Genomic DNA, 18,463 nt, shown 5'->3' with positions numbered 1-18,463 from the left:
AATACTCAGATTCCACCATAATTATGCATCTCTAAATAGTTTCCCCTTATGATTAAAAATCGTGGCTGACAGTACCTTCCCAGAGTTTTAAAAGTGCTAACCACCAGTCCTGCACTGGATGGTGCCCACATTAGCGTAAATGACCAGGCAGGAAGAACTGCAGAGAGTTCAAATCCAGGGAAATACAGACCTTAGCCTGACTCTGTAGGTATTGGTTAAAGTACCAAGGCTAAGCACATACTAATCGGAGCTCTACACAGCACTATGCAAGCTACTAGCTATCTTGAAAATGCATTTAATAAGCAAAAGGCATTTAAAGCCTTACCATGCAAAGAAAGGCGTTTACATAATGGACCTTAGTATAGACTTTAACTTAAAAGGTTCATCTTCATTGTTAAAGAGTAAAAAATTCGGTACTTGCTATACTGTACATCATGCCCACTTTTTCCGTACACTTGGAAGAGCAATTCTTGAAGCATACAGTTGAAGAGCAGGTATTTCTGTACAGGAACATATGCAACATAGACTAAAAAAACCCACTTTTTCCTTTTAAAATCTAAGTTTTTTTAAGAAAAGCCTTAGAACAATCTCAAAAATGTTCCGTGGGTCCTAAATTCATTGTAAAGAGCCCTTCCTTCTGTAGTGCTTTTTGTTTACTGACTTTTATTTTAAATGCAGCCTTTACATTACAAAGCTGCAGCTTAGTTTCATGAAGCTCTAAGCAGAGGCAACCATTGAAAACCACTCAACCAATGCTAGCCAAATATAACCATTGATCAGCACTATTTGCCTCTTAAAGTTAGGACCTAATCCCTTATGCAATCCCTAAGAAGCCTCTACTTTATTTTGGCATTTTTTGCTTTTGGAATCTACTGCCTTCTTCACCACAGAAAACAATTGGTGCCTCTCCCCCTCTCCCTCCGTTCTGCCACACCCAAAATTATAAGCAGAGCTGGAGGGATCAGTTCAGAACAAATACAAGCTCAGAGCAGGCACTGTTGGCAGTTCGAAAGAGTGTAATTTCTTTATTCCATTGTTTTCCTCCTTTTTTTTTTCTTTTTTTTTTCTTTTCTTTTTTGTCCTTGCGCTCTGTGTTTTGATTCCTGCAGAGACTGGAAGTGGAAGTAGAGAAATTCCATAAGAAAAGCTGTTTACAGAGGACTGTTCGCCTATTTAGAAGCACTAGAAATCTCATGAGGACTCTTGCATACATCAGGTTTTCAGGCCAGTTGTACAAACTGAAGAACACAGTCGAAGTTTGAGATCAACGTCCACACAGCAATTGACAATTATAGTTATTTATTTATGCTGCGACAAGAAGAGGTCCCAAAAGCTTAGGTAGAGTGCAAGAGAGTCTTTTTTTTTCAACCTTCAGATTAGCAATACACATTATCAAAGGTGTAACATGTAATTTGTACTGTGATAGTCTAAAAAAAAGTGTTAGGCGAGGATCATAACCCTCTTAAAGCAGATACAAGAAAAAAGCTTGATTGGATATAGAGCAGTAAAGCTATTCCCAAATAGCTTCCAGCTTCTTGTCAAGCAAGAACATTGTATTCTAAGGTATCTTAATTCATCCTGAAAATGTGTAAACTAAAAGGGGAGCAAGGTCCTTTTGCTCCCCAGTGAGACTGCGCACAGCTGGAATAAGCCAGAAATAGCTGGAATGCCGTAAATTCAGACCGTTTCACCTGAATTCACTTTCAGGCATTATCAACCCCCTAAAAGATAGTCCCTATCCTACACTTCAATTCCATACCTAAACACAAATATGTTTGTTCAAACCAGTCTCCTGAAACACATAAAAACTAAACATTTTTCACTTAATCACCCTTTGCCTATAAGATTTCCACAAGAGCTCTCAGGATCCTGAATTCCTTTCCCATAGTATAGATCTATATGACGTCCTCTGAAGACTGATGCGCCACGCTGAACTCAGCGTTAATATTAAATCCCATGCAGTGTCACTGGCTCCACTGGAACTGAGTTTGTAAGATAATTTAGCTCTTTATATGATCTGAACACTTAAATTTATTAAAGTTGTTTATAGCTAATATCATCTTTCATGAGAGGCAGTCAATATTTTACTGAAGAAACTTACTTTCGGCAAATTCTCTCCTCCTTTTGAGAAACTTCTTAGTACAAGGAAAGTCAGTGTTTCAACACCTCAGATTTCAAACTGAAGCTCAGCAAAAGCTGAAAGAACAAAACAGGAACTGAGGGTTTGAGAAGGGTCAGGTATACTCATGGATATTTTTGTCAACCTCCCCACCTTCCCCATTTCATTTTGCTCTTTCCCACCTCCCCCTCAGAAACAAACTGAAAAAGACATGTGGGGAATAGGCACTTAGCATTCAAACACAAAACTAGAGCCACCAAAGCAGCTCTTGATTTTTAAATTTTGGGTTTCACTATGGGCTAAAGAAACACCCTGTTCTGCAAGTTGTGCCAATGAATTCAGTATTTCCAAGGTTTTGTGTGAGAGAAGATGATGGCATCCTGCCCCTGACCTTCTTATATTTTCAGGAGGAAGGGATGGAAAAACTTCGATTCTACAGCTTGGGTAACAAGTTATAATCACTAAATTTGTCTTTGTGTGACTGGGTCTAAGTACTGTAGCATCCACATTTATCAGATATTGTGGAAGAAAAATATGGATTGTTGTATATTTACTTTTTGTATTTTTTCTTTATATCCAACTGACATCAGAAAACACAAGTTTAGAACAGCTTCCTTTTGGTCTTGTACAAATATCAGGACGATTCAACCAGCCAAGAGTTTTTTTTCTACCTGCTGCAGTAGCTAAAAATGAAGTAGATTTGAATGCATTTTTAGTTGGTGTATTTCCTACTTTTCTTTCATATAAGAAAATCCTGTTCCAAAAAGACATTTATTATGTAGCAATAGTTGACTATTACTCCCTAGTGATACATATATAACGTCCACAACAGTTTTGCTCAGTTTGTAGGTCAACAGCGTATTCCTTAATGAAAGAGAAAAAAACAGAGTTGCTGTTATGACGCAGGTGCTGAAATCTCAGTAACAGCTCCAGAGCAATGTGAAAGCCCCGTAAATCATGACTGTCTCACAAGGCAACCAAGGCGACGGATTTCCCCAAACTACTCTTATTTTGCTAAGAGTGTCATCTTGTGGAATTCTTGGAACACTCTTCAGCCCTGATTGGCAGCTGAAGAGGAGGATTAGTTTTCCTCCTGGTGGAGTAATCCATTACAGCTGAGGATGATTTCTTTTAAGAAAGCAATGTGTCAGCAAAATCAAATAAAATGTGGTTCCCTGACATCTACCATTAATGAGACACCATTCTTTTATTTGCTCTCCAGAGGTATTTCCTAATGACAAAGTTGAAGGGCGTGAAAAGGGTGTTCAGTTTTTTAACCTGCAGCAGCTGCATAGACTTTGATATCAAGCTGTTGTAATCTCAAATCAAAAGACAGCACCCATAGGACTGTACAGGCTCCATTATACCTGATGGGTCTGATTTCCCCGTTCCTACCACCACAGTTACCCTCATCTACAAAGCTCTGTGGTGCTAATAGTGATCACCTTAACAAAAGTGTATGTTTTCCTCTGGGTGTCACACTGAAAGAGGAATTTCTTTAGATTCTCTAATTTTGTCAGCCTTTCACCGATGGTTGACAGTAGTCTGAGCCATGGTACTGTCAAATCAATGGCAGTGACAATTTAAAATGTCAGTTCTGAGAATGGAATTTATTTCTTGTAACCAAAGTTGTACTCTGTGGCACTATGTCAAAAGGCATTTTAATTTTTCTTTAATTGTCTAAAGAAATCAATGTTCTAAAGGATTTTTTTGAAGCAATGCACTGATAAAATACAGGTTAGAAGCTTTAATAATAGTATGTAGGTCAGCAGACAAGGACAGTTTTCAAAGTACAGTTCAGTATAATTCATTGTATTGTGGCTTAAAATTTAACCTTGTGTGACTCAGCCCACACAGCTTTTATATAGGGTATTCAAACTACATCTTAAAGGCTAGAATGGCAGCTAGCTGTATATCTGAAAACATTGCTCTCCTTTATTTGATATGTTTCATGAATCTTCACTCTAGGCAGATACATTCTGCTGACAGCATACAGGCACCTGGCTTGCAAAAAAATATTCTTAATAAAGAATAGAAAAGGAAAAAAAAACACAAACATTTCTGAATGTTCACAAGTTCTGAATTGTGACTCTTCCGCACATAATCCATGAACAGGTCAAAATTAACAGCTTTACTAGTTTTGAAAACAGCAATGAACTCTTTAACTAGTTCATAATACTAGGACTCACCCAGATGGAAGAGTTCTGTTGAATAAATCAACAGCACTACGTCATTCAAGAGCAATTAATTCTCAGTGAAGTCGACACCGCTGGAAATAAGCCCATGGTTCTAACAGGCTGCATTTTTCTAAGCTCTTCCATCCAGCTATCACACAGCCCCAGTTTGAAACTGAATTATTGCACAAAAATACACCATCACAGGTATTTTAGAAGCATGAATTCTACTGGGATATAAGCACTCAACTTTGTTATATGAGGTCCCCCAGGTTTTTAAGCAGATTCTTACTTGTTTATTTATTTGCAGAGGGGTGCCCAACTGCCTCTCAAGTGGAGGAAATTAAGTGCCTTTCAAAATCAAGAACAACGTAAAAAGAAAATAAAAGTCATAGGTCAGTGATGAACTGGAAGAACCACTATCACTACTAGCAGACCAAGCTAGAAATAGCTGTTTGCAAAATGGCAGAAGCTCCAGCTACCTGTTCAGAGGAGAAAATAACTTTTTTTCAAAACAAAGCTCAGCAGCAGTAGTAACAATAACGATGAAATATAGCAACATGAGTAAACATTAAAAATAGATTCATAAACATCTAAGCATGTGTCTTTTCTGTAGTGAATCCTAGCCTATTTGTCCAGACAATTTGTTACAGATGAGTACAAAATGCTCAATAGCATATGTCACTGAACTTCACTAACATGGATGCTTTCTTAAGTTTCACACTGAGCAAAGATTTTGTAGCAGAGCATTACAAAGTACTTTTGTATTAGTGTAACAGCATAGTGAGTGCTGAGACTTCATTTACTCATTTGCTAGCAGACTAAATAATATCATTAATAAGGAAAATGAAACTGCCAAAATAAATGTAGAAAGTGTATTGTGATGAAAAATTCTTGGGGGAAGCATGACAGAGTTGTTCTGTGCATTCCTTCCCTACTTTACAAAATAAAGGGCAAATTTTTCCATTGTTATTTAAGAGAAAATACTCTACCATGAGCATATCTTGGGTTACAACTTAAAATGCAGTAATTTTGCCCAGACTCATTAAATATTGTAGAGAAGACTAACTAGCTGGTCTTCCCCCACTGGAAGATGAAAGTACTTGACAAAATGAAAAGGCAAAGAAATCATACAAAACACAACTTCATAATGCTACTGAGGAAAATAGCTGGCATTTATCTTGGGAGAAAACCTTTTCAGTTAACTTAGCAAAGATTAAACGCCAAAAGCAGTCTTTCAGTTCTTATGCTTCAGGGCCTAAACACACCAGCAAAGGACAAAGCAGATGTCTGTCCTGCCATCTATAGTTGAGCAACTAAAAACCTGGGGGAAAGTTAGGCTTGCTTCTGAACGGTCTGTCATTCAGACACGTTGGACTTCCCTGTAGCTGAGCTGCCCATTTCTTATAATGAGAAGATGTGTAAGTAGAGCTAATATATTTTATTAGTCCAACTTGTACAAATGAAGGATAAAGGACAGCTTTCGGGTGCACAAACCCTTTTGTTATTAAATACTCTCTTCAAAATATTCACCTGGGAACTGAAACTCATAACCACAGCAGTCACTAGAAATCCTGGATTCATTAGCTGTTTAGGGCATACTTCCCCTCTTTGTTTTTCTCCTCCAGCTCCCTCCAAAAACTTCTGTGTGTTCCCTAGGCAATAAATTACATGTTTCTCAATTATCTTAGGAGATAACGCCTCTTAACACCTCTCTGCTCCAGAGGCCCAAATACCTTTCCTCTTATGTCTAATTAAACTCAGCATAATTAAATTCACAGGCACGATTCCAAACTTGCAGGTAATTTTTAAGCTTTCTGCTTCTCTTTCAGAGCTGAAGGAAGATCTGTGTACCCACAATTTTGCCTAGATTCCTCACTATTCTACTTGTCCCAATTTTTAAAACTCACCATGACTTAAAAAATTGTCCTTGGGTACAACTTAACACGTGCGACCCCAACATCCCAGCACCAATGTCACTCTAGTTTGAAGCAAAGTACGGTTAATAGCAAATGATGGCTTAGGAAATCCCCTTGGTCCTGATGGCTACCAATGTCCTAGGAAGTACTACAGGAAGAAGAGTGGATTGCTCTGCCCTTCTCTAACACTTTTTCATCGAGCAGACAGGTAGGAATCATCTGTCACCAAAACCATAGCAGAGTCCAGTGACTTATCAAGGCCACTACTGCTTGTGCTCCCAGGGGATTGTTCACCAAATTCCCTCTCTCCCCATGAAGAGGTAATGGATCTGGGAAATGCTGCAATAGAAACAGGATGTTCACAGACTGGCACACTCTTTCACACATCCTCCTAACCATACATCTTCATTTACCAACATGGTTTCAGTAGGTACGAGGTATAACTCCATTTCTTAGATCCAGATAAATTCCTAACAACCACTCAGATCCACGGTGCTGCTTCTGTTGTTTCTCTGCACCACATGAAATTTTTGGTCCCACAGGAATGGTTTGCACCATGTTTAAGCCGACATGTAGTATTAGCTAAAGGCCACACACACTGGCTTGCAGATATGAAACTTCACAGCTCCAGCTTTGAAGTTCATGGAAAGAAGATACCCTACAGAAGATCTGCCTCTCTTGTACCTTCTGTCACTTGCATTGTTTCTGAGAGTACACCGTATTTCCTGCATCACACCAGAAACCTTATACACTATGTTAATTACCTCAATAAACCTGAGAAATCTCAGGTCAGCAATGTCTTAGGAGGTTTTTCAGGTTTATTGAGCTAATATCAAGCCAGGGATGGTCTGAGAGTGCAGCCTGGGGACCATGTATTTATTTTCTGCAAACAGCTTCCAGCAGTTACATGTTTCTGATAGTATGGTGGGAATCCTTTATATGACATTGGGTCTTTTATCCTTGATGTGACATTCTGAAATCAAACCACCAGTCTTAGTTAGTCAATGAGTTAGCGCTGTCAGTCGTCTTGCTCATGGCTTACAGAAGATGGGCTAATTCCCAGCAGCTGAGCTCCCACCTTTATTCAATTTTGGGCTGCATTTAATAAAATAAAATGTTTAGCAAGGTCTTTAAATTGAGTCAATGAATTTCAGGTTCATTTCCAAGATTAGCAAGCAAATTTTTTCTAACAAGGTCCCACAGAGGCAAGGCAAGACATTTCATGTTTTCATTGACTATGGCCAAACTTTTACTGGAAAGCTCACTGTACTGCAATATGATACCAAATTAAAGTGGATAAGAAAATCATAAGATTTTGTAACAGCTGAATATGATACAAAAAGTTGGAATAAAACTGTTTTGCAGTGACACAGGGACACACTTAAAGAGAAGACTTCAGACAAAGATAATGCAGAAAAGGATCTGGGTATTATAGTGGATTCTATGCTGAGTACAAGCAAGAAAATGCCACACTTGCAAGCAAGGAAAATTCCCTGTTACATCTGTAGGGAGAGGTACCATGTGTGAGCCTTGATTCTACAACATTTGGACCAGCTCTGGAGCATCACAGGAACAACAGTCGTTAGAGGTTTAGAACATATGCCACTGGAGAAAGGTTGAATGAATTGTGTAGAGACTCAAGACAAAGAAAAGACATGGATAATCTCATTTTCTTTTTTGAATGTATTGAGACAGGAAATAAACTTTATCTTCACAGTTAAAATGACAAGAAGCAATATGTCTAAACTATAGAAAAGGAAATTTGGACTAGATATCAGGAAAAAAAACTTTCCAACAGTCAGAACCAGTCTCCCTCCTGCTTGTGTAGAAAGATTGTAAGGGAACATTTTAAAGGCCAGACTGGACAACTGTCTTCCAGGAATATCCTATGAACCAATCCTGTCTTCAGAAGGAGGATGGAGCAAATGACCTGGCTGGCCCTAAGACTTCTGATACTGTCTTTTGGACATTTTTTGCCATTTGAACATCTCTTTTCCAGGGTTTCTTAAACCACTAACTCTCTGCAAGATACTCATTATAAAAGTAGCAAAGGACTAGCAGACTTCCATCCACAGCTGTGTTTCCTCTCTATAACGAATTAAAGGAAAGCAGTCAGTGTATTCCTTTTCCTGCTCTCCTCCCTCCTTTTTCTGCTCCAGAGATCAGCATGCTCAGGGCTGAAAACCGTGGGATTTTAAAAATGTTGGGTGATGAGGACTGAGGGTTTTTTTGTAGTGAGGGTCAGCACTGAAGTAATAAGGGACCCCTTTAAGTACCAAAAAAAAAAACACAGCAAACAAGCAAACAAACCAAACAAACCAACCAAACAAACTTGGAAACATGGCATACTTTTGTATCAGACCTGCAGGTACTTCGTACCGATTCCGTCATTCAGGTAGGACATTGTGGCCTTGTCATATGTTCAGAATGGTTTTCTTGTCAGCACCACCTTCAGCTGGAGCTGAAGAGCCTCAACAGTGGCCTCAGAAGGCAAGTACAGAATTGCACTGAAATATCATTTTTATTAGTATAGGACCAAAGTGGAATAAATTAGGATAAGATCCTGGAGCATGGATGCAGAAGATGTCTGTTTTTCAGCAGCAAAGTTAGTTTTCTCACTTAGTTTTCTCACTTTACCTTCACTTGTGAAGTACTGACATCCTAATAGAACCAGAATGAACTTCTAGATTGCTATTTATAATTATCAGTAGAGCCAATGTGGCAGCACTAGCCACTCTAGGGTTACCTGTGCTAGGAAGTTGTGTGGAGATGCCATCAGGAACTACCTACCAGAAGCCTCTGAGCTTTCACACTTGAGTAACCACCTCCTGACGATCAAATCTGTGAACAGGAGCCAGCACAGAAGCACAGTTTCTACTTTTTCAGGACAGCATAACAGTTCTTGTTTGACAGGCTATGAATTTTGCTCCCCGTCATTTTCAAAGGTTTCTGTCAACGTTTTATAATCATTACTTCTGTTAAGCGTATAGTAACTGATCTGTTTTTCCCCAGGAGTTCCATTGAGTATAGATACACAGATGTAAATGTCTACTCACCATTTAGCTACCATTAGTATACAATAATTTAGTGAAGTTACAGACAAAATACCAAACTATTTACTGCGTAAGACCATAAATAAAAACACTGTGTGTCATGCGAAGCCCCAACCTGACCAGCATGCTGCCTCCAACAGGGTCTAGTAGGAAGTGCTTAGCGAAATAGTACAGAAAAGAGAACAATAATCAAGTAATTCTTCCCTGGTTTAATCTTCCAGATATAAGTAACACATTTGTTTAAATAGCTACATGAGAGAACTAGAAAGCTAGCACTGTTACCTCTGCCCTCCACTTCTGAAACATTCTGGATGATCCCCATACGTGTCTATGTTTTCATTTCCCCCATGTCATGTGTCTAGGCAGTTTATGTCCAATTATGCTATTTCTTCTGAGCATGCTAAGAGCTTCAGTGACATCAATGCAAAAGACCCAAGTTTGCTGGGTAGTGCAGAAGTAATTAGAAGAACTAAACTGGAAAAAGAGACAATGAGAGCTCTGTGTTTTACCACTGATCTGTATTCAATGCTGAACAAGTGAGAAGCCTTGTATTTCTCAGGTTATTTTCTCTGACATTCCTAACTGGCACAAACATCCCAATCCTATAATTGTTCCTAGTTCTTCGTCTGTACTGCACACCTCTTTCTAAATCTGCACATTCAAATATTGCAATGTTTTGCCCCACTTTTCTTCCCTAGCAGCATAATTGCAGATCTTTTATGTGACTATTCTGCCTCCTAAGAGCTTAAATAACAGTATTGTGGATACACAGCATGGTTAGGCTGGGCACTGTGGATCCTGTCCTGTCCAATATGTAGAGTTAGAAACCACTGGGACTTATCAGGAGTTATGATGAGTTTCTCTGGACAATTTAAGGCTAAATGCATTGAGTGGGAGGACAGATTGGAGGGATTACTACCATGACACCCATGCACCTTCTACCCTGCTGTCTTGCTGCAGTAATTTAACTCTGTGATTGATCAGTGAGGCCATAAAAAGTGATGTATGTTTTTCACGTACATTTTTAAAATCCTGTAAAATGGCTTTTCCCATGTTTTTCCAACTCTTCATCATTGACGCAAGTCCATCATGTAAAAATAATAACAGTTTTGTAGGCAAAATATCTCTCTTGCTCATTATTTTGACACCTAGCCTGGTTTTATGTATATAAGAATGTGTATAGAGCAAAGCTGTTTAATGCAATCTGACCATGAGATGTTTCCTAACAGCTTTTCTTGAAAAATATTTTTATATTCTTGATAGTGAATATATGACCATAAGATACATATTATTCTCTGTTAGTGGAATTCTCTAACAGAAGTAATGTAAACAAAGCATAGCTAAAGAATATTCAGAAAAAAAAAAAAAAAAGTCCTGTGAAATCATTGAACCCAATCATCGAGCACGTTTTTTAAATGTATCACAAAGAAAAATATCTGAGGAACTTGGACACAAGACTATGGTGATACGGAACAAAGTTTATTCTCAATATATGTTGTGGATATAACAAATCTGACAGCAAATCAAATATGACTGACTAGAGGAACAGGATCTTCCATGAAAAATTAGTGACATGGTTCCCAGACACATGTTTTATTCCTTGCAATGTGCCCTAATCCAGAAACAACACTTGACATCACTTCTCTCAGATCCTGTAATGACACTCATCCACTACAAGATCTGAAAAGTAGTGGTAAATTTCCACACTGTTTATATCCCATTTGCAGCTATTCAAGAAAAAGAGGCTTTTAAAAATGAAAATCACTGTGCTTCTTCCCAGCAACATTCAGGTACCATTCACTGGAGCTAACTTTCTTGCCCTTCGCTGCTTCACCACCTGAAATCTGACATTCTAGTGACCTCTAGCAAAAATGCGCAGGACGAGCATAAACCTTCCATAACACAATCAGGTGCAGTGTGGGGTGCTCAGCAGTCAGAACACTCTGCTTCTCTCTCCTCTCCATGTACATCCAACTATACATATATGTTCTGACAAAGAAACCGCTTTCCACCGCCTGGCACCTTTTGCACTCTCCCTGCTCTTGAAAGCCGAGGTGGGAGAAGGGAAGGGAGGGCAGAGGCGGAACGAGCCCTGTGCGCGCTGCCGTGCGCAGGGGGGAGCGGCGGCCCGGGCAGCGGTGCGGGCCGCAGCACCGGGCTCTGCCTCCCTTAGCTTTTTTCTTCTTCCTAAAGTTTATTGTAAAGGGGTAACGTTTGCGGGTTCGTCACGTGACCCTGACAGGTCCTGCCTATTGAGAGCCAGACCACCCACATTGAGGACGATGGAGCTGCTTAATAGAAACAGGCATGTAATTGTGAGGCTTTCCAGCACTCTGCAGAATGCCTGCAACCTAGAAGGGTTATTTTTTTACAGTTTTCCGCTCCTTTGGGGTAGGGGAAAAAAAAAAAAAGAAAAGGAAGGAGGAGGGGGACAACGGGAAGGAAGGAAGGAAGGAAGGAAGGAAGGAAGGAAGGAAGGAAGGAAGGAAGGAAGGAAGGAAGGAAGGAAGGAAGGAAGGAAGGAAGGAAGGAAGGAAGGAAGGAAGGAAGGAAGGAAGGAAGGAAGGAAGGAAGGAAGGAAGGAAGGAAGGAAGGAAGGAAGGAAGGAAGGAAGGAAGGAAGGAAGGAAGGAAGGAAAAACAGGGAAGGACAGAGGAAGCAAGCACCGATGTCCCATTAAAGCCGTCAGTGCCAGTGAATGAGGGTGCATCCAGCCCTCCAGCACGGCTCCCCACCAGCGGCTCCGGCAAGGGCGGCGATGGTAGGTGCAGCCCCGGGGGGCGACGGCGGGGCGGCAGCGGGGCCGGGGGCCGCAGGACCCAGCGGACAGGGCCAGGGCGCGGGCCGGGGGCTGGCACGGTGTTGGGGGGGCTGCGCGGGCCCTCACCGGAGCCGCTGGCAGCTGGGGCCCGGGACTGGCGGAAGGGGGTGAGGGAAGCCTCCCTCCAGCCGCCGGGGCCGCGACTACGATGGGGCACCGGGCCCTCCCCCGTGCAGGGAAACCAGGGACAGGGACCGGGCCAGCGGCTCCTGCCCGAGCGGGGACGGCAGCGCGAGGCACGGCCGGGCAGCTTGGGGCGGGGGCGCGGTGCGGGCCCCGCGGCGGGAGGCACGGGGCGGCGGGACTCCCCCGCGACCGGGCGCTGCGCTGCCCCTTGCCCAGCCGGCTCCCCGCACCTCGGTGGTGCCGTGGCTCGGAGCTCCCGGTGGGGACGCTGGGGATCTCACCGCTGATGGGAAGTGTCTCCTGCGATGACTCTGTGTAGTCCCGCACAGCACTGCAGGTGGGGCCCTAGTCCCAGCGACTTGGCACCTGGATGAGCTTGGGGTCCAAAGAACCTGCCATGCATGGCGCAGAAACCCTTCTCGGGCTAAATAGGGATTCTTACATGAGATGTACTGAGAAGCTCTTTCCCTCTCTTCACAACTCTGAATGCATGCAGTCAGCGGAAGCTGCTGAAAACATAGAGCTATATGGAAAAGGAGGGACAGTCGCTCCCTAATTTAACAGCAGTGAAATGTATGGTGTGCCTTAGATTAAGTTGGATAGTTCTTCAGCCTCTGATTACAGTATTAGCCTCTGCGTGTGGTTCGACCATCAGGACCAGTATACCGCTGCTGTCATCCGTCTTGAATGCATTGCCCCACTGCTCCCAGGGTCTGGAAGCCTGAGGACATTCAGTGACACATCTACCCCACCTGGAGCCTTAAGTCCCACTATGAGAGGCAGACCTGAAGGGGGCAAAAGTGGGGAGAGTAATGGGGAAGACATCTGGTGTTGTCGGGTGGTATTAAAAGAAGTGTTGGAGCCAAGGTGGCTGTCTTCCAGCTCCTAACCAGACAGCGTTTACCAGTTCTGGTTAGAGGGTCTCCCATCATTTTGGCACCAGTCTGATATGTGTATCTAATTTCTTGTTAGGGCTATTAGGGTCATTGTGTGTCTGGATTATAATCTGACATTGTATCTGGATGGGAAGTAGTGGTGTTGAGAAATGTTAGGCTTGCGGAGGGAGGGGGAGAAGAATGCACTCTTTAAAATCTATTTGCTTTTGAGAGCTGGTAGATATAAAAACTGGCAGCCCACTCTGAATTAAAATGTCTTGGGCTTCTCTGTTTTTATCCTTATTTCACATGCACACACACGCGCACACACACACCTTTTATTTTGCTCTGCCTTTGCCACAGTGTATAAAGCCCTATTGAGTCATGTAGGCGTGATGTGTAAACTGGATTAGCAGTATGAAAGAAAGACATACAATGAGCCTGAATTGTTTTACTTCCTTTTCATTTCTCACACCTATATCTCTAATAAATTTGTTGCTCCAGCAGTGGGTCAAAGAGATCTTGTCGCTCAGCTTTTTTTTCTGCAAGACCCAATGGCAGAGATCATGAAAATGAATTACCTGCCTTCTGCCAAATGCGAGACTTGAGCTATATCATTACACAGACCCAGTGTTGTCCAGACTGACTAAAAACTGTTTTGTATAACTTTCCCTCTCTATGCACATTAAAGTCCTGCAAGTGGCAGGGCATTTTGCCAGGAAAAGAATCTGTTATGAAGACGACTTGGGCTTTTAGAGTTAAAGCCCCTTATAGAGCATGATGAAGTTTGCCAGAGCTGGGATGCCCTGCAGCTTTTCGAGGGAGATGGCTGTTGCTCCCACTGCTGTCCTCTGCAGACCCCCGGGCGCTCTGGTCCTTCCCTGGGAGTCCACTGCTGCGCTGGAGGAGCGCAAGAACCTCAGAGGCTCTTCTAGAGGCACAGTTCCCAGCAGCCCTCCACAGAAGAAAATGCCTGAGCTCTTGGGTTGATGCTGTAGATCCCTCATTTGCTCCTTTGTGGTGTGCAGAGCAGCTTTCCATTAAAGGAGATCAGGGGTAATTAGCCGCATTATTTTGACAAGTTGGCTCAAGCAGTTCCCTTTCTTCCAGGTCTGAGGAGGGGGAGAGGGCGAGCTTCGTGCTGCCGCCTCCCTCCCAGGCACCTCCGCTGCCCTGTGTAGCGGGTCCCTGCTGTGCGCCACCACCCCCAAACTGCAACCCCCACTTGCCTGGTGGCAAGTGGGGCACTATGAGTGGAAACAGAGAGGCTCAGGCTGCTATGCAAAACCCAGTGAAGGTGCTGCCCCGTGCATGGTCTTATATGATGTCAAAGCCAGAGTCAGGCATGCATGTGGGGTTCAGCCCGAGGTAGACCTGTGCCCTTGCACGATGAAAATGTGTGACAGACAAAAATCTGAGGGAACAAGCAAAAATCAGGTTATTTTATATCAAGTCCTTCTTCTGCTATGGCCAGCTTTCTTGCAGCCCTTACAAAAGGAAGACAAAGTGCCCATGCTTCATTTCTACGTCATTTCTTTATCAACGTAATCAGATGCTCCAGCACTGCAATGCTCTTGGTGCTGTATCCACAGGTGATGAGCAACCTAGGAAAATGCATTAAAGTAAAATCAGTGTAAATACCTGTTCCCCATTGCTAATCTCTACTGGCTTTGATCCATCATCTGGAGGGAGGAAGTATGAAGCTCTGCATAAGCAAGAGGCAGAGCATTACAAACCAAAGCCACTATCAGCAAAGCTCTGAGTTTCTTGTACGCCAGCCTTGGCTGTCCAGGAATCAGGAGGATCGGGTGTAAAAGGTTGCAGGCTGCAGGTACCCTACCCAAGGAGATGTGTTCCTAGGCCTTCGCCAGGGAGCAAGTCTGAGATAAGGAATCTGTGGGATCCCTGCAAGATGCTGAATATGGAAAAAGCCTGTGGTGTGGAGGAGCAGTTGCACACACAGGGCATGCATATCACAGACAGCAGTGCTTACAAATGTAAATAAGTACAGATTGATTAGGAACAACATTATCTTCGGCACTGTAGCATACAGGCATCAGCTATGAGGCAAACTAGGGGCAGCCACTGCTTTGACCACCCAAGTGGAGACTTTTACACTGACACTTCTTCCTTAAGGGAAAAAAAAAATACAGAAATAAGGCCAATTAGATCCCTGCAGTAATTAATCTCTTGTGTATGCTTTAAAAAAAAAAAAAATTAAAAAAAATCCCTCTGGACCACAGGGAGAGGGGGTCGGTTAAGACAGCGCTTGTTAAATTCTAGTCTTCAGACTGAGTTTTGGAACCAGAAAGGAGGACTGATGGGCGCTGGGCTATTGTGTGAAGCTGAGCAGGCAGGAGCCAGACAGGAGCCACGCAGGGCAACTCTGGGGCTGGATGTGCTTGGAGGGACACTCTCCCCTGGTTTTGAAGCCTGCTGGGAGACTGAACTAAAAAGCCTTTCCACCCATCCCTTCCTGCTCCATCCCCCAGCCCTACCACCTCATCAGACTGGGTGACGTTAAGCAGGGCAGGAGCAGTGGCACATCGGTTCCTAATGAGATGGACGGTCACTTTCCCAAGTGGAAACTCGAATTAGAGGTGGCCGACCGCATCTCAGGTGCGGTTTCAGCCTCCAACTCCAAGCTGTTTAGGCTTCCTTCTCCCATATGTATTCACTTACGTGTGCGTGACAGCTTGCTGTCCCCAGCCACCTTCCTGGAGACAGTCCTGTGCGGAGCACGGGGCCGGGCCTTCAGCGTGGCAGGTTTCCCAGTGCGAGACAAACGGAGGTGGTACGGAGACGAAAGCAAAAGGGACAGCGGCAGCTGCGACTCCAGGAAGCCGCTGGCCGTGGGTGCCCCGGGCAGTTTTACGGAGAGCCTCCGCACGGAGAGTGCACGCGTCCCGCACCCCCTTCCCGCCGGCGGCCTCGGCCTCCGGAGCGCTGCCCGCCCCCACTGCTGGCGCTGGGGCTGTGTGTCTGGCAGCCCGGCCGGGACGGCCGCGTACCGGGCAGGGAGCTACTCGGGCTCCCCCTCGCACCTCGGGTGCCCACACTTTTTCTCAGTATTTCTATTTTCCCGCAACGAACGTACAGCCGGAGCGCCCACAGCCGCGCTTCACAGCGAGCCCGCAGCGGACTCCCTGCTGGGGGGCAGCCCCCCACAAAGAGCCTTCCCGGGCCGGGCGCGGAGCGGCAGGACGCGTTTCCCGCTGCCCTCCGCGCCAGTTCGCCGGGAGGTCCGGCGGGCCGCGGAGCCGCCGCGGCAGCCGCGCTGGGGACCGGGGCGCGCAGCCCCGGGGCTGGGGGGAGTGCGCGCAGCTGTACCGGCAGCAATTAATGGCTGAGTCTCAATGAACAGAGACGGGGAGAAGCGGTGCCAAAAAAATAAACAATCGCGTATAGTTGAAGAAGTGTTTAGCGCGGCCGGGCAGGCTGCGTTTCATGGACTTTTACACTAAAAACATATTAAAATTGGTTTTCCTCGGGTTTCAGTTAAAGAATGAATCCTAAGTTGAAACAGGCTAGCTACCGCGTGGCTTTAAATCCCTCAAGTGTTAAGTTTTCATTGTGTTTTTCTAACTAGACGGAGTGGTTTTCTTGCAAGGAACTAACTCTCCTCTTTAGTTAAAAAAGAGAGAGGGAGAAAAATCTGGCACTTTCTACTGCAGTATCCACCACTCTGTCATTATTTCTGCAAGCCTGGGAATTCAGCTCAGACCTCCCAGTATTTGTTGCAGCTTGAGGCCAAGGTGCCTCTAAAAGGATTTTCTTTTTAAGGGCTTTAGAAATCGTTTGACGCTGCTTTCCTCCCGTTTCGCTCTCTTTTTTACAAGGGAAAAATATATTTCTGTGTTGATCGCGAGAAAAGTTCTGCGCGTGTATTTGTCTGCAAGCATCCCGGCCGGAAAAAAAAAAAAAAAAAGAAAAAAGAAAAAAAAGATTGTTGAAAAGAAAATGAAAAAGAAGGGGGGGGGGAAGGCATTCCTTAATGGAAGTATTGCATGCAAAGAAGGCTGGATCTCTTTAAGGCTCCCCCTGAAGCTGGAGATGCACACACAAGGGTTGCCTGCCTGGGTGGTCTCTCTACTTTGGTGAGCTGTTGCTAAGCAGCTAATAATAGTCATGTTTGCTGAGTAATTTCTGCCCTCCCCGAGCCAATCGCCTCGCAGAAACCCAAGCCATCTGACAGCCCTGGGGGCGGGCTTTCAGCTTTTTTTTTTCTTTTTTTTTTTTTTTTCCCCTTCCCTCCCTCGCTGCCTCTCTCTCCTCTCATACTCCCCCCCCCCCCCCTCCCACCCCTCCTCCTCTTTATCCAAATGGAGAGAGTAGTTTTTTTCTTCTTCATCTCATCTCTTGAGCCGAGGGGCTGCAGCTCGGTGCTGCCGCGCACACGCCGGGGGAGAGCGCCAGGCAGCCGGCAGCCCGCCTCCGCGGCGGGGCCGACCGCGGAGCCCCGCCGGCCCCGCGGCCCGCGGGAAGCACCCCGGCGCTGAAGCAGGATGGTGCAGCGCGGCGAAGCAGCCCAGCAGCAGCAGCCGCCGCGGGCCGCCGCGCCGCCTTCGCGCCGCCGTCGCTGAGCGCCGCCGCGGACAGCAGCTTCCCGGAGGCAGCGGCGGCCGCAGGAGGCGATTTCAGCGGGAGCGGAGGAAGGCGCGGCGGCGGCAGCCGGGGAGGCCCGGGGGTCGCGCCGGTCCGCCTGCCCTCGCCGGGCGCGGGGAGCGGCCGCCTGCAGCTCGGGGTCCGCGCGCGATGTGGCAATGGGAGGCGCGGGGAGCGACTCGGCCGGAGCGGCCGCGGCAGCAGCCGCCGCCCCGCGCCCCGCGTGAGGCGGCCGCGCCGCAGCAGCCCCAGCAGCAGCAGCAGCCCGCGGCCCGCAGCGCCGCCAGCCCCCCGCGGCCCCGCCGCGCCCCCGGGCCCCCGAGCTCCGCCGCAGCGGCGGCAGCGCCAGCTCCCCCGTCCCGCCGGCGGCGGCAACATGGCCTCGGCCGGTAACGCGTCGGAGCCAGAGACGAGCAGCAGTGCGGGCGGCAGCGGCCACCCTGGCCGGGCGGCGAGGAGCGGCGGCGGGAGGCGGCGAAGAACCGGAGGGAATCGGCGTGCCGCGGCGCCCGACCGGGAGTATCTGCAGCGGCCAAGCTACTGCGATGCGGCTTTCGCCTTGGAGCAGATCGCAAAGGTGCATTCACTCTTTTTTCCAGAGATACACGATAGTGCTAGTGCTGTTTTTAGGCGGGGGAGGAGGGGGGTGGTGTGTTTTCTCGCGGGGGTGGAAGGAGGAGATGGAAATCAAACAGCCACCAATAAAATGCTGGGAAAAAGAGAGGGACGTCTGTGACTCTTCAGTGCGGGAGAGAGTGCCCTCCTTCCCTG

At 45.7% G+C, this 18,463-nt stretch overlaps 1 protein-coding gene and 1 long non-coding RNA gene across 4 annotated transcripts in view; one reads left to right on the top strand and one right to left on the bottom strand.

Moving 5' to 3' along the window:
• Positions 1-11,878: 11,878 nt before the first annotated feature.
• The window catches only part of PTCH1 (patched 1), a 74,085-nt gene continuing 67,500 nt past the window's right edge, over positions 11,879-18,463 (top strand). Inside the window, exon 1 of one of the 3 annotated variants that reach the window (XM_065860714.2) lies at positions 11,879-12,026. In XM_065860714.2, the coding sequence (XP_065716786.1) occupies positions 11,964-12,026 (63 nt within the window). In that variant the 5' untranslated portion in view covers positions 11,879-11,963. Of the gene's footprint in view, positions 12,027-17,374; positions 18,270-18,463 lie in introns of those variants that run through there. The other 2 variants (XM_065860713.2, XR_011736718.1) reach the window with 2 other exon arrangements.
• On the bottom strand, positions 14,503-17,324 carry LOC139826574 (uncharacterized). The gene is made up of 2 exons (XR_011736719.1): positions 15,770-17,324; positions 14,503-14,691 (listed from the first exon to the last, which is right to left on the bottom strand). It is a non-coding gene; the product is annotated as an uncharacterized lncRNA (long non-coding RNA).

This window comes from Patagioenas fasciata, chromosome Z (genome assembly GCF_037038585.1).
Source record: "Patagioenas fasciata isolate bPatFas1 chromosome Z, bPatFas1.hap1, whole genome shotgun sequence".
Taxonomy (NCBI): Eukaryota; Metazoa; Chordata; class Aves; order Columbiformes; family Columbidae; genus Patagioenas; species Patagioenas fasciata.
This window is presented reverse-complemented; position numbering and strand designations above follow the sequence as displayed.